This window comes from Arachis stenosperma, chromosome 6, assembly GCF_014773155.1.
Source record: "Arachis stenosperma cultivar V10309 chromosome 6, arast.V10309.gnm1.PFL2, whole genome shotgun sequence".
Lineage (NCBI taxonomy): Eukaryota > Viridiplantae > Streptophyta > Magnoliopsida > Fabales > Fabaceae > Arachis > Arachis stenosperma.
Window position 1 is genome coordinate 135,982,820 of NC_080382.1, and position 13,061 is coordinate 135,995,880.

General features: G+C 34.9%; 1 protein-coding gene across 1 annotated transcript; it reads left to right on the forward strand.

The window, feature by feature from the left end:
• Positions 1-249: 249 nt before the first annotated feature.
• LOC130934732 (uncharacterized) lies at positions 250-708 on the forward strand. Its single transcript, XM_057864273.1, has one exon. It carries the CDS (start codon positions 250-252, stop codon positions 706-708), a length of 459 nt encoding a protein of 152 aa, XP_057720256.1.
• Positions 709-13,061: the final 12,353 nt, after the last annotated feature.

A 13,061-nucleotide genomic window follows, 5' to 3' on the forward strand; every position in this document is an offset into this window, starting at 1 on the left:
GATCCAACCTTTCATGGGTACAAAGTCACTTTTCTTTTTCTATGGGTACTTTTTTCAGTGTTCGCAAAGTTTATGGGTATAAATGGTAATTTTTCCTAATATCAAATTAGTCTCTCATAATTTCTATATAGAATAAATTAGCTTTAAAATATTTGATAAATTGGTCTTTCTTCTATTAGAATATATCAAATAAATTAATCTCCGCTATGTTGGTATGGAATTAGAAAAAGAAGTTTATCAGGGCCTGAGATGACAGCTGAGATTACTGAGCAGATAAAAAAGATTCGTGGCCAAATCCTTATAGCCCAAAGCCGTCAGAAGAGTTATGCTGATCAAAGGCAAAAGACTTTGGAATTTGAAGAAGGGGAGCATGTCTTTCTGAAGGTTACACCAACCACCGGAATAGGAAGAGCTATTATGACTAAGAAACTGAATCCCCGATATATTGGATCATTTAAGATCCTGAAAAGAACTGGGCCGGTGGCTTATAGAATTGCTTTACCGCCGTATCTTTTGAACTTGCACAACGTGTTTCATATATCACAGCTTCGGAGATATACTCCTAATGCAAGTCATGTTCTGGAATTGGAACCGATTCAAGTGAGGGAAGATCTAGCACTTCTAGTAATTTCGGTAAGGATTGATGACACTAGCGTTAAACGATTACGCAGGAAAGGAATATTATTGGTAAGAATAGCTTGGAGTTGAGCTGGTATTGAGGAATACACTTGGAAACTCGAATCAGATATATGGAAGGACTACCCACATCTCTTTTCAGGTAACTACATCCGAATTCTGAGGGAAAAATTCTTTGTTAGGTGGGTGGGATGTAAACCCCATTAAATTAGTAGATAATTAGTTAATAAATTAGTTTTTAATAAAGAAGATTAAAAATGTGAATATAATATTAAATTAGGATAGAGCTCATCGAAACGATAATTTTGACACTAATTTCGAAAAAATCGGTCCAAGAATAGACCGAACGAGCCGAATCAGTTGAACTGGGTCCAAACCGGGCCCGTGGGCCCAACTGGGCCAGCCTTTTAAAATGAACCCACGACCTTTTCTTCTTCATTTTCAGCAAAATGCTGAAGGCTACGTAAAGGGAGAAGAAAAAGGGTCTAAACCCTCGTTCCACATTAAAGTGCCATAACTTCCCGATCCGAGCTCCGATTGTCGCACCGTTTGCGACCACGCGATCACCGCGTTGAGCTCTGCATTTCTACTGAAACAATTTCATAGGATCCAATTAGCTTTAGGAAAATGTTCACTCTTACTTATATGAAACTTGGGTTGAAAATAAATAATTGGAGCTTAAAATTGAGAATACCGGAACTTGGAGGAAGCTGTGTAGTTGAGGTTTTGGGGCTATGTTTGATTTTAATTAAATTGCCTTGATCGTTATGTGGGAATCGGCCAAGGTATGGTTTAGGTTTCTTACATTTAATATGTAAGGTTCTGTGAAAACTTAGGCTAGATGACCATAGGAATAAGCTGGAATGCAGGTGTATATTTAATGTTTAGTAATTTGATTGATGAACATGCTTGGTTTGGCTTGGTGATTTGATTATGAGGTTGAGTTTGTTACTAAATGGATTTTTAAAGGAATATATGGTTGAATTATTAATTACATGATTATAAGTAATTTGTAGAAAAGTATGATGGATTTGTTGAAATATGAAATTGTGTAATATTATTGATTGGTGATTGGTGAAATGATATAGAGCTTGTGAGTATTGTTGTTGGCATTTGGAGTTGGTGTTGATAGATTTCGGAAATGAATGGAATGGAGTTTTTGATTGAAAATTTGGGTTTGGATACTTTTGCAAAGGTTCATTTTTGGCCGAACTTCAGTAAGGCATAATTTGGCTTTCGGACCCTCAATTTGTTACCAACTTGATTTAAAATAAAAATTGGGTTCGTGATGTTTATGCCACTCAAAGAACGGCTGAAAAATGTTGTAAAATGAAGAAGTTATGGGAATTTAAAAGTTATGCTTGCAAACTGTTCTGTTATAGCAATTTTTTTTCCTGCTACTGCAACCTAGCTACTACTTCTGCCTTATTTTTCTTAAAAGAAAGTACGCCCACGCGTACGCGTGACGCGTGGAGTGAATTTTGGCAATGCGTACACGACGAGTCCCATGCATGCACGAAAGGAGTAAACAAGTTTGTACACGCGTACGCGTGATCCACGTGCACGCGTGACATGAGGTTTACACCTACGCATACGCATGACAAAGGGATGCGCGCGAGCTTCAGTTTTACACCTCCATGCGCACGCGTGAGTCACGCGTATGCGTGGGCCCTATTTCAGCAAACATGACTTTTAATGTTTTAAACTGTATTTCAAACATCTAAACCTCTATTTTCATTCCTTTAGTTGTGAATAATAGTATTACACCTAATAATCAGATGAAGTTAGAAAATGGAGATGACTTGGAGATGAAGTAAAACTGAGATGTGATGAATTGATTATGAAATGTTATGGATGATCATTTATGATACTTGATTTGATAATCAAATGAAAGATTATGTATAAAACTTGGCTTGAATGATTTAATGATCTGAGATACGAGGTTCTCTGGATAAAGTGTCGTGACTTGCCATCACGTGTACCAGGTTAAAAACTTGATACTTTTATTGATCCTACGACGTAAGGGTGACCGGACACTATAAATTTCCGGGAATGTAACCCCGGCTTGTTTTATAACCTTTTGCTGCCTTGCTTTACCATCACATGTTTGGAACATATCACCTTGTACATCAAGCCTATCTTGTAACTTCTATTTTGCATAACACTTATACCCTTTATACCTTTATGCCATATGAAAATTCTGGTATTTGAAACTATATATATAAAGGACTTTTGCATTTTCTTTAAATGAGTTCAAGAGGAAAATGATATGAAATCTCTTTTATTTTGTATCAATTTTCGAGGACGAAAATTTTTTATAAGGTGGGTAGGATGTAAGATCCAGAAATTTCAAAAAAAAAAAATCTTATTAAGAACTAATTTTGATTTATTTATTCATTACATGCGTTAACTTCAGAAATTATTTTATTAAAGATAATTAAAACAAATTTTGATGGATTGAGTTTAAAGTAATTTAAGGTTTTATCTGATTTTATAATTATCGAATTATTTTCTATATTTAAATAATAAAGTTTAGCAAATTGATAGTTAAATATATTTTTAAGTAATTTTAAGGGATTAAATTGGATTTCAAATTAATATGATATACTCTAATTTTATTAAAATTATCATCAAATTCCAATTTAATCCCAAATTCTCAAATTAAACCTTAACTAAACAAAATCCTAATTTTTCTACCTTAATAAGATAACGGAAACCAAAATTGTTTTCTTCTATATATTTATATAAATTTTAACTAATAAATATCTAATATAAATACTATATGCTATGTGTATTAAACAAAAAGACTACTAACCTTTAAACTGTTAAAGAGAAAATAAAGATTAATAAACTATTAAACCATGATTCACTATGGATGCTTCTTTTGAATATCAATTCCCTTCTTTGACCTCATCATTAATTTTCTTTCTTTTCCTTGCTTACTGTTACACGCCGCCGCTAACCCTTTTTTCCCAAAACCCAATTACTATCAGCTTTAGAAAAAACTAAAGAAAGAAAAGAAAGAAAACGTTGAGGGAGAGAGGGATAAACGGAGAGAGAAGAAAGAATAGGGTGAAAGGGAAGAGAGAAGAGGGAGATCTGGAGGGAGGAAAAGAGCGTCGGGGAGGGGGAGAGCTCACCGCCGCTAGGACACCCAGCTACCGTCGCGCCGCCACCTCCAAACGCTGTCGTCGCCGCCGTTCGTGAAGAGGGAAGAGAGAGCTCGCGGGTGAGAGAGGAAGCGTCGCGCCAGCCACTGAACTCGCGTTCGTCATCGTCTTCACGGGTTCCTGTCGCCGCCGTCGTCCCCGCCGTGAAGCCTGTTGCCGTTGCTGCAGCTGTCAGCGTCGTCGTCCATGGGTGAAGCGGAGGAGAGAGATCCGCGAGGAAGGGAGGACCGCGCCCGTCCAGCCGCCGCGCACAGTCGCCGCTCATGTTGCCAGCGCCATCCCCGTCAGATCCGCCGTTGCCGAAGCTTCTGGCCGTGCCTCTGTCGCCGGACAACACCGCTGCCACTTGGAACCCCCATTGAAGTCGGTATCTGTATGGATGTATGATCACATGGTCACTGCAAGTTTTTCTGTCCTGCGCTACCATTGGAGCCGCCCAACCGATGCTGAATTAATGATTGTGTTGTTTGATTGCGTGGTTAATTTCTGATTGAGGTTTTTTTATAAGAAAGGAAAGATTTCGAATTTCTGAAAGATTAAACATTGTTTCTTTGAAAAGGGTTTTGAACGATTTCCTATTGGTTTTAAAAGATTCATAAGGCAATGATAATCACTGAGCTTGAAAATAGTTTCTTAATAAATATCTTCTTATGACAACTTTGAAACTCCGTGGTGAGACCATGTGGTTAGGTTTTCACCCCCCTACAGCTTTACCTTTTCAGGAACCGGATGAAGAAGCATTAAGAAGAGTTATATTGCGTTTGGTTTATATGCTGTTGTATTATTTAGATTATTTTCTTCCCTCGTCTTTGTTATTACAAGTTTGTAAGAGGGATAGGAATTGTATGTTTTATATGTATAATATATCGAGTTATTATGTAAGGAGTTTTGTATATGAATCTATGTCTGCTTGTATTTTTTTCTTAAGATAAAGTATTTATTTCCGGTTTTCAAGGAAATCAGAGGTACAGTGTCGAGTCACAGGCTCCTATTTTAATATTTAGTATGTAAAGTAGTCGTAATACTTCTTGCTATCTGAGTGGCGCAGCCGGGAGCGTGATTTCTGATAGTGAGGGTGTTACATTATGGTATCAGAGCAGTCTTTCCTATAGAGCCTTGGGAATAGACTGATTATGCTTCAATTGCATACTCTGAGAGTCTGTCATGTAGTAGGTCTTGTTTGAATAACGAGAATTAGAATTTGATGCACATGACTGCCTAATAATTAACATTGTTAGCTTACCGTTGCATATCTGTTGATGTTAAGTTTGGCCAACTTAATGTTGATGGCTTATGTGAACGGGAAAGTTAATAGGTTATTATAGGCGAAAAGGAATTGATAAGTAATGGGTAATGCGAGTCACGTGGTTCGCGGATGCTAGGGTTCGCTTTTCGTGCTAGGTTTCGATTTATGATTCTTGTTTATGTCGCTTAGGTTGGCATATCGTTTTTTTTTTTTTTTTTTGTGTTTACTATCCTCATTGAAGTTCTTTGACTCGGATTCCTTTCTTGAACCATGATTGATCATTCTCCGACCGTATTTCATTATTCGTCCACAATCTTATTTGATTGTATTCTTAAGAATTTGTTTGAGTCTTTTAAAAACATCTGTCTTTACCATTGATTATATTCTTCTTTAAGAATCCTGTGCTCATTGATCTGATCTTGAACTTGTTTTGGCATAATGCTTGATCTTTAAATCTTGAGCAATTTGAACCTTGAAAATTATGATTCGAACTAAGTTAACTTTGTAAATTGATACTTTTGCTTCATGTTTAATGTATACCTTAAACTTACCATATTCTTGATTATCTTCCAAATTTTCGGCATCATAAATCCTGACCTTGAATTTCTCTACGTAATCTGTGTATCCCCTTGACGTAACCTGAGCTTATTTTGGATTGGAAAAGTTTTGAATTGATCTTTTTCTTACTTAATTGTGTTTCCCAATCATCCTTCAAATTTTTGGATAAGATTACCTTTAAATTTAGCATATACTTTTCTACATGGATTCTAAAATTTCTTTATATGGTTTAAATCTGTTTATCTGTAAAGCTTCACCTAATCTTCTATAGAAAATAATTCCTACTTTGAATTTCCTTCATTAACTACAACTTGATTTATTTTCAACCTTATCACAATTTTTAAACGTATTCTTATATGATTTTACATCCGAGTATTTTTCAAGATTCTTAAAAAAAAAAATATTAAAGCAAAATAAAATAAAATTTTATTCATAGCCCAATTAAATTTTATTTTACAAACTTTGCATATTTTATTTTAACTACAATTGTTTTGATGTAATACCTTATTTAAACTTTTTGTATTTCTTTTGAGAAAATGAATTCATTCCTTCTTTAGATTATCCATTCTTTGTAAATGTCACCATTGATTTTTAGTCTTCTTTTCCCTTCAGCTCGAATCCAGTTTAAATAAAAGTACCATTTTTCCTCTTGATTTTTTCTATCGGAGTTCTTAAATTCAAAATTCTTTCTTAGGATTACAATTTGATTTCCTAGCTTATGTTTTTATGCAAATTTTTATTTGACTATCAAAAAAAAAAAATCTTTCAAAGTTTTCGATGAAAAATTTTATCCTTAGCATAACTAATTTTCATTTCACAAATCTTACATAATCTAATTCGACTTGAATTTGTTTTAACATGACGTAATATTTACGTTTTTCATGATTCTCTTGAATTTTGTAAGCAATTGCCCTGTTTTCCTCTATGGTTTCTATTGGAGTTTTGTTTTAAACCTTTTTAAACAAGTTTTGATTTATTCTTATGCAAAGTTGTCCCTGACTTTGAATTGCTTTGCTTGAGCAGTGCCTCTCTTTGATGTGATTTGAACTTGTTTCGGGGCGATATAACCATCTATTAAAGTTTTAATAAAATCGCTTTCAATTCAACCTACACTCATTTACCTTATACTCTGAAAATTTCTGTATGTGATTTAAACCTGTTTGATTGTAATGCGTCATCTTTTCTTTTATGAGTAAAACTTTATGTCAAGTTTTCTTCCAACAAGATTGTAGTTTTCATACATGCTTGAAAAAAGAGAAAATACAATTTAGCTCTTAGTCAAATTAACCTTTCCATTTTCAAAGTTTGTGTAATATATTTCCACTCGAATTTATATTGAAATAATGCCATATTTACGCTTTTATTAATCTTTTGAAGGATGTCTATTACCCATTTTCTCTTTCAGAATATGAAATAATTTCCCCTTTAAGTTTTCCATTCTTTAAGAACAATGCATTTGAAAATATTTTTAAACCATACTCTTGAGTTTTATAAACTTTGTTTTTGGTTTGGATATTATTCTTCTGTAAACCTCATATTTCTTGACTCAGCTTGAATTCGTTTCAAAATACTGTATTGTTTTTCATCTTATTGATCCTATCGAATCCCTTCGACTCAAAGAGTTACCCTTAAAGTTATCAGTTGATCCTTTTTCAAACGCTGTCGTCGCCGCCGTTCGTGAAGAGGGAAGAGAGAGCTCGCGGGTGAGAGAGGAAGCGTCGCGCCAGCCACTGAACTCGCGTTCGTCATCGTCTTCACGGGTTCCTGTCGCCGCCGTCGTCCCCGCCGTGAAGCCTGTTGCCGTTGCTGCAGCTGTCAGCGTCGTCGTCCATGGGTGAAGCGGAGGAGAGAGATCCGCGAGGAAGGGAGGACCGCGCCCGTCCAGCCGCCGCGCACAGTCGCCGCTCATGTTGCCAGCGCCATCCCCGTCAGATCCGCCGTTGCCGAAGCTTCTGGCCGTGCCTCTGTCGCCGGACAACACCGCTGCCACTTGGAACCCCCATTGAAGTCGGTATCTGTATGGATGTATGATCACATGGTCACTGCAAGTTTTTCTGTCCTGCGCTACCATTGGAGCCGCCCAACCGATGCTGAATTAATGATTGTGTTGTTTGATTGCGTGGTTAATTTCTGATTGAGGTTTTTTTATAAGAAAGGAAAGATTTCGAATTTCTGAAAGATTAAACATTGTTTCTTTGAAAAGGGTTTTGAACGATTTCCTATTGGTTTTAAAAGATTCATAAGGCAATGATAATCACTGAGCTTGAAAATAGTTTCTTAATAAATATCTTCTTATGACAACTTTGAAACTCCGTGGTGAGACCATGTGGTTAGGTTTTCACCCCCTACAGCTTTACCTTTTCAGGAACCGGATGAAGAAGCATTAAGAAGAGTTATATTGCGTTTGGTTTATATGCTGTTGTATTATTTAGATTATTTTCTTCCCTCGTCTTTGTTATTACAAGTTTGTAAGAGGGATAGGAATTGTATGTTTTATATGTATAATATATCGAGTTATTATGTAAGGAGTTTTATATATGAATCTATGTCTGCTTGTATTTTTTTCTTAAGATAAAGTATTTATTTCTGGTTTTCAAGGAAATCAGAGGTACAGTGTCGAGTCACAGGCTCCTATTTTAATATTTAGTATGTAAAGTAGTCGTAATACTTCTTGCTATCTGAGTGGCGCAGCCGGGAGCGTGATTTCTGACAGTGAGAGTGTTACAGAGTTAGGAGCTTGTTATTTTATATCATTGGCTCTTTATTCTTACTTTTATTATCTAATGTTTAATAATTATAGTTTTTTCACACGTGAATTATTCCGTTTCTGAAACGTTACGCTATTTTTATTCCCTCTATTCTTCAAGACTTCTAATATATTATAATCATTCTACTATTATATGTACACCTTTTATTTTAGAGGTCGTAACAGAAGATTCATAATAATTTAATCTCTTAATTACAGGATTTAGAAAAAACTAAAGATTCATAATAATTTAATCTCTCAACTACTGAATTTAGAAAAACTAAAGATTCATATGTCACTATTTAAGACGTATTAAGGAACAAGTTGTTTAGGGATATTTCAATATATATATAGCCATTAGCTATATATATGAGTTTGGTTTATAAATTATTATTCTTAAAATATTCTTTATTCTGTATATGGACAACAAAATATTGTTTTATTATTTGAATTCTTAAAAAAATTTGAATTTAATTAAATCTCTTAATTAGTATACAAAGTTACTTACTAACTTACTGAATTCATATTCATTTGAATTTTATATATCAATTATATTACAATAACAAATAATGATGCAACTCTAGCTTCAACAACATCATCAGCAAAATAATATTCCTTCCCTCTCTCTCTATATATATAAAAATAAGTTATCCTTTCTAATATGTCATATTTTAATTGGGTGTTTATTTTAACCTGAGTTACTTTAATTTCATTAGAGTTAATAATATCTTGGAAGACGGGTGACGATCTGATAGAATAAAAAAATGGAACACCCAATAAAACAGTGATATTTAAGAGACATAACGACGACGACAAAAGAGTGGGGAAGAATAAACGCAATTAGAAAGAGTTGAAATACCTTTTCTGTAAGAATGATTTGGAAAGAAAAAATAAGACATCCAATGAGACGGTGATGCTTGGAAGGCGTAACGACGACGATAAAGAAATACAATAGAAAAGAGTAACGCAATTAGAGTGAGTTGGAGTACCTTTTTTAGAAGAATGATTTGGAAAGATAAAATAAGATACCCAACAAGACTGTGATGCTTGGAAGGCGTAATAATGACAAAGGAATGAGAAACGCAATTAGAGAGAGTTGGAGTACCTCTCTGTATATCGTTTTTAGTCTGATATCTTTTAATGTAGCATGTAACTATATGGTTGATTTTTTAATTTTGTATTTTAGCACATTTATATTGATTTTGTTTTTTGGTGACTTCACATTTATATTGATTAATCCTGAGTGAATTAATAACAGTAAATCACATTTTAGACTTTGAGAATTTTGACTTTAAATTGATTAATTTTTCAAAAAATATCAATTAAATATTTTAAATAATAAACAATAATCACATTACATCCTTTTAGATATAGATAATATAAAACAAAATAGAATTATTCATGTGTATTATTATTTACAATGACATATTTTATTACTGTCACATTATCTATAATAAAATATTTGTTATTTTTTAAGTTTTGTTCGTATAATAATTTTTATCAATTATTTTTTATTTATTATGAATCCTAATAAAATGAATAAATTTTTTTTAAAAAATTATTAATTTTTTTAATGATTTTCTATAAATAAATACGTCGTTGTAGTTAATAGTATATAAAAGTATAGTAGTTAATAAATTTTAAATGATAAATTCAAAAAAATATATAATGTGTTCACTATTTATTATTATTGATGATTAATTAATATTATATTTTTCAAGAATTAATTTGTCTAATATCAAAATTCTTAAAAATCTAATTGTTATTTTATTCTTTTAAAAATTTATTGTAAAAAAAAGGAAACTAGCTATATAACATAAAATAAAGATCCATAACATTCGTAATTGTAGCTATTACAAGCCTGTAAAAGTTTATTAAAAAATGATTCACCATGCAATTAGGCACCTTAAACCAATTAATAGTATGGGGATAGAAACACTAAATTCTTTCATCTTCAGACTTTGGTGCGTAGAAATCATAATAGAGTACATGGATTATATGTTAGAGATGGGTCTTGGTCTACTGATCCAGATATTCTCCAGGAAGAAGCCCTCTCTTTTTACAAAAATCTCTTTGGTACAACGGAAGAGGTTGAGGTTGATTGTTTAGGAGATGTTCCGATGCCCACTCTAAGCACTGAGGCTTGTGCTAGGTTAATTGACCCTGTCTCTTTTGCGGAAGTCAAGTCAGCAGTATTCAGTATGAGCCCTTTTAAGGCTCCTGGTCCAGATGGCTTTCAAGCTTATTTTTTTAAAGAATATTGGGAGATAGTAGGCACTGAGATTTGGAATATTGTCTGGAGCGCTTTTTTGGGAGAGTTCTTAAATCCTAGCATCATGGAAACTCTGATTGTGCTTATTCCTAAAATTGATAACCCTACGTTCATGAAGGATTTCAGGCCTATTAGCTTGTGTAATGTTGTTTATAAAATTATCACCAAAGTATTGACTAACCGACTTCGGCCTTTTCTTCCAGATATTGTTAGTCCTTTACAAGGAGGTTTTATTCCGGGTCGTGGTGCTCCTGATAATATTATTGTGGCCCAAGAAATTCTGAATTTCATGAAGCACACAAAATCCAAGAAAGGTACTCTTGCTTTTAAAATTGATCTTGAAAAAGCTTATGATAGGGTGGATTGGAGGATTTTGGAGAGTACTCTCATTGCTTTTGGTTTTCCTATCATCACTGTTAATTTGATTATGAATTGTGTCCGTGCATCATCTCTTTCTATTATGTGGAATGGGAATAGATTGGATAGTTTTGCTCCTAGAAGGGGGCTTAGACAGGGCGATCCAATGTCTCCTTACTTATTTGTGCTTTGTATGGAAAGACTTGCTTGCTATATATCTCATAAGGTGGTCGAGGGTGTGTGGAAACCAGTTTCTGTCACTAGGGGTGGCCCAAAATTTTCTCATTTGATGTTTGCAGATGATCTCTTACTCTTCTGTCAGGCTACAAAGAGTCAGGTCCAAATGGTCATGCATTCTCTTAACATTTTTTGCAAGGCATCTGGCATGAAAGTGAATCTTGAAAAGTCTAAAGCTTTTTGTTCTAAAAATGTGACTGCTCGTAGAAGAGATATTTTTACTAGTGTTTCTTCAATTCGGTTTGCTTTGGACTTAGGAAGATATCTTGGAGTTAACCTTAATCATTCCCGTACCAGTAGGGCTTCTTTTCATTCGGTGATTGAAAAGGTGAGGGGAAGATTAGCTAATTGGAAAGGAAGGCTTCTAAATAAAGCAGGGAGACTTTGCCTGATCAATTCTGTTGCAGCATCCATTCCTGTCTATCATATGCAGGTATCTTTTTTTTCAAATTGGGCTTGCGACAAATTGTCTTCTATGATGAGACAGTTCCTTTGGAAGGGTCAAGTTGATGGTAGAGGTCTTTCTCTTATTAATTGGAGGACCGTGATCACTCCAAAAAAATTTGGTGGCCTGGGTGTTAGAGATCCTGCGTGTATTAATATATCTTTACTTGGTAAATTGGTGTGGCAACTTTTTCATTGTCAGGACAAGCCTTGGGTTGCTCTATTGAGGGCGAAGTATCTGAGGAATGAGGAAGTTTTAGATGGCCCTGTCCCTTGCAATGCTTCTCATGTTTGGAAGAGTATCTCAAAGGATTTTGGTGCTCTTAAGGATGCCTTCTCTTGGTGCGTTGGGTCACTTGATCAATCTTTTTGGTTTGACAATTGGAGTATTGAGGGTCCAATTGCTCAAGATGTCCCTTTTGTACATATATCTGACTTTGATTTAACTATTAGAGACGTTTGGAAAGATGGTCAATGGAATCTCCAAGATATTTTCTCTATCATTCCAGAAGATGTCAAACAGTGTTTGAATGCTTATAATCCGGATTTGAATGCTGGAGAGAGTTCGGGTTGGTCGTGGGGTGTGGCATCTTCTAGACTCTATTCAGCTAGGAGTGGGTACAGTTGGCTAGCCAAAAGAAAGTTTGACTGGAATGAGCATGATAATTGGTTGTGGGTATGGCGACTGCATATTCCTGAGAAGTACAAGTTCTTGATTCGGCTCAGTCTTCACAATGCTATTCCTATGGCAGAGTTTCGTTTGGGTCGTGGTTTAGCTTTATCTAGCACCTGTCATCGGTGTCAGAATGGTTCTGAATCCATTCTTCATTGTCTTCGGGAGTGCCCTAGTGCCAAGGAGGTCTGGAACCTTTTAGGCCTGTATTCAGATAACTCGAATTTACATGATTGGCTCTACAGAGGTGCAAGGAGTGGAGATGTTTTTCTTTTCGTTTCAACCATCTGGTGGATTTGGAGAAGTAGGAATCATGACTTATTTAATATAGATAATTCATGGAGTGCTAGTAAAGTGGTGAGTTTGATTCGTAGTTCAGTAAGGGAGTTATACACTATTTTTGCTATGCATCAATCTCTGTCTCCTCCTTCACTTTGCTTGCATTGGGTTCCACCTCCAGTTCATTCTGTTAAATTGAATTGTGATGCTAGTTGGTTTGCTCCTTCTGGCTATGCTGGTTTTGGTTGTATCATTCGCAATCCTGATGGATGTTGGGTGAAAGGTTGCACTGGGAAAGTCGAAGTGTGCAGTATTCTTTTTGCTGAATTGTATGCAATTTGGAGTGGTTTACTTCTTGCTTGGGAGAGTGGATTTCGTGAGGTTATTTGTGAAACAGACTGTTTAGAAGCTCTTTTCTTGGTAAACCAAAGAATGCTTGGTAA

Coding starts and splice junctions, on each gene's coding strand:
- LOC130934732 (XM_057864273.1), top strand. CDS start 250: ATGACAGCTGAGATTACTGAGCAGATAAAAAAGATTCGTGGCCAAATC.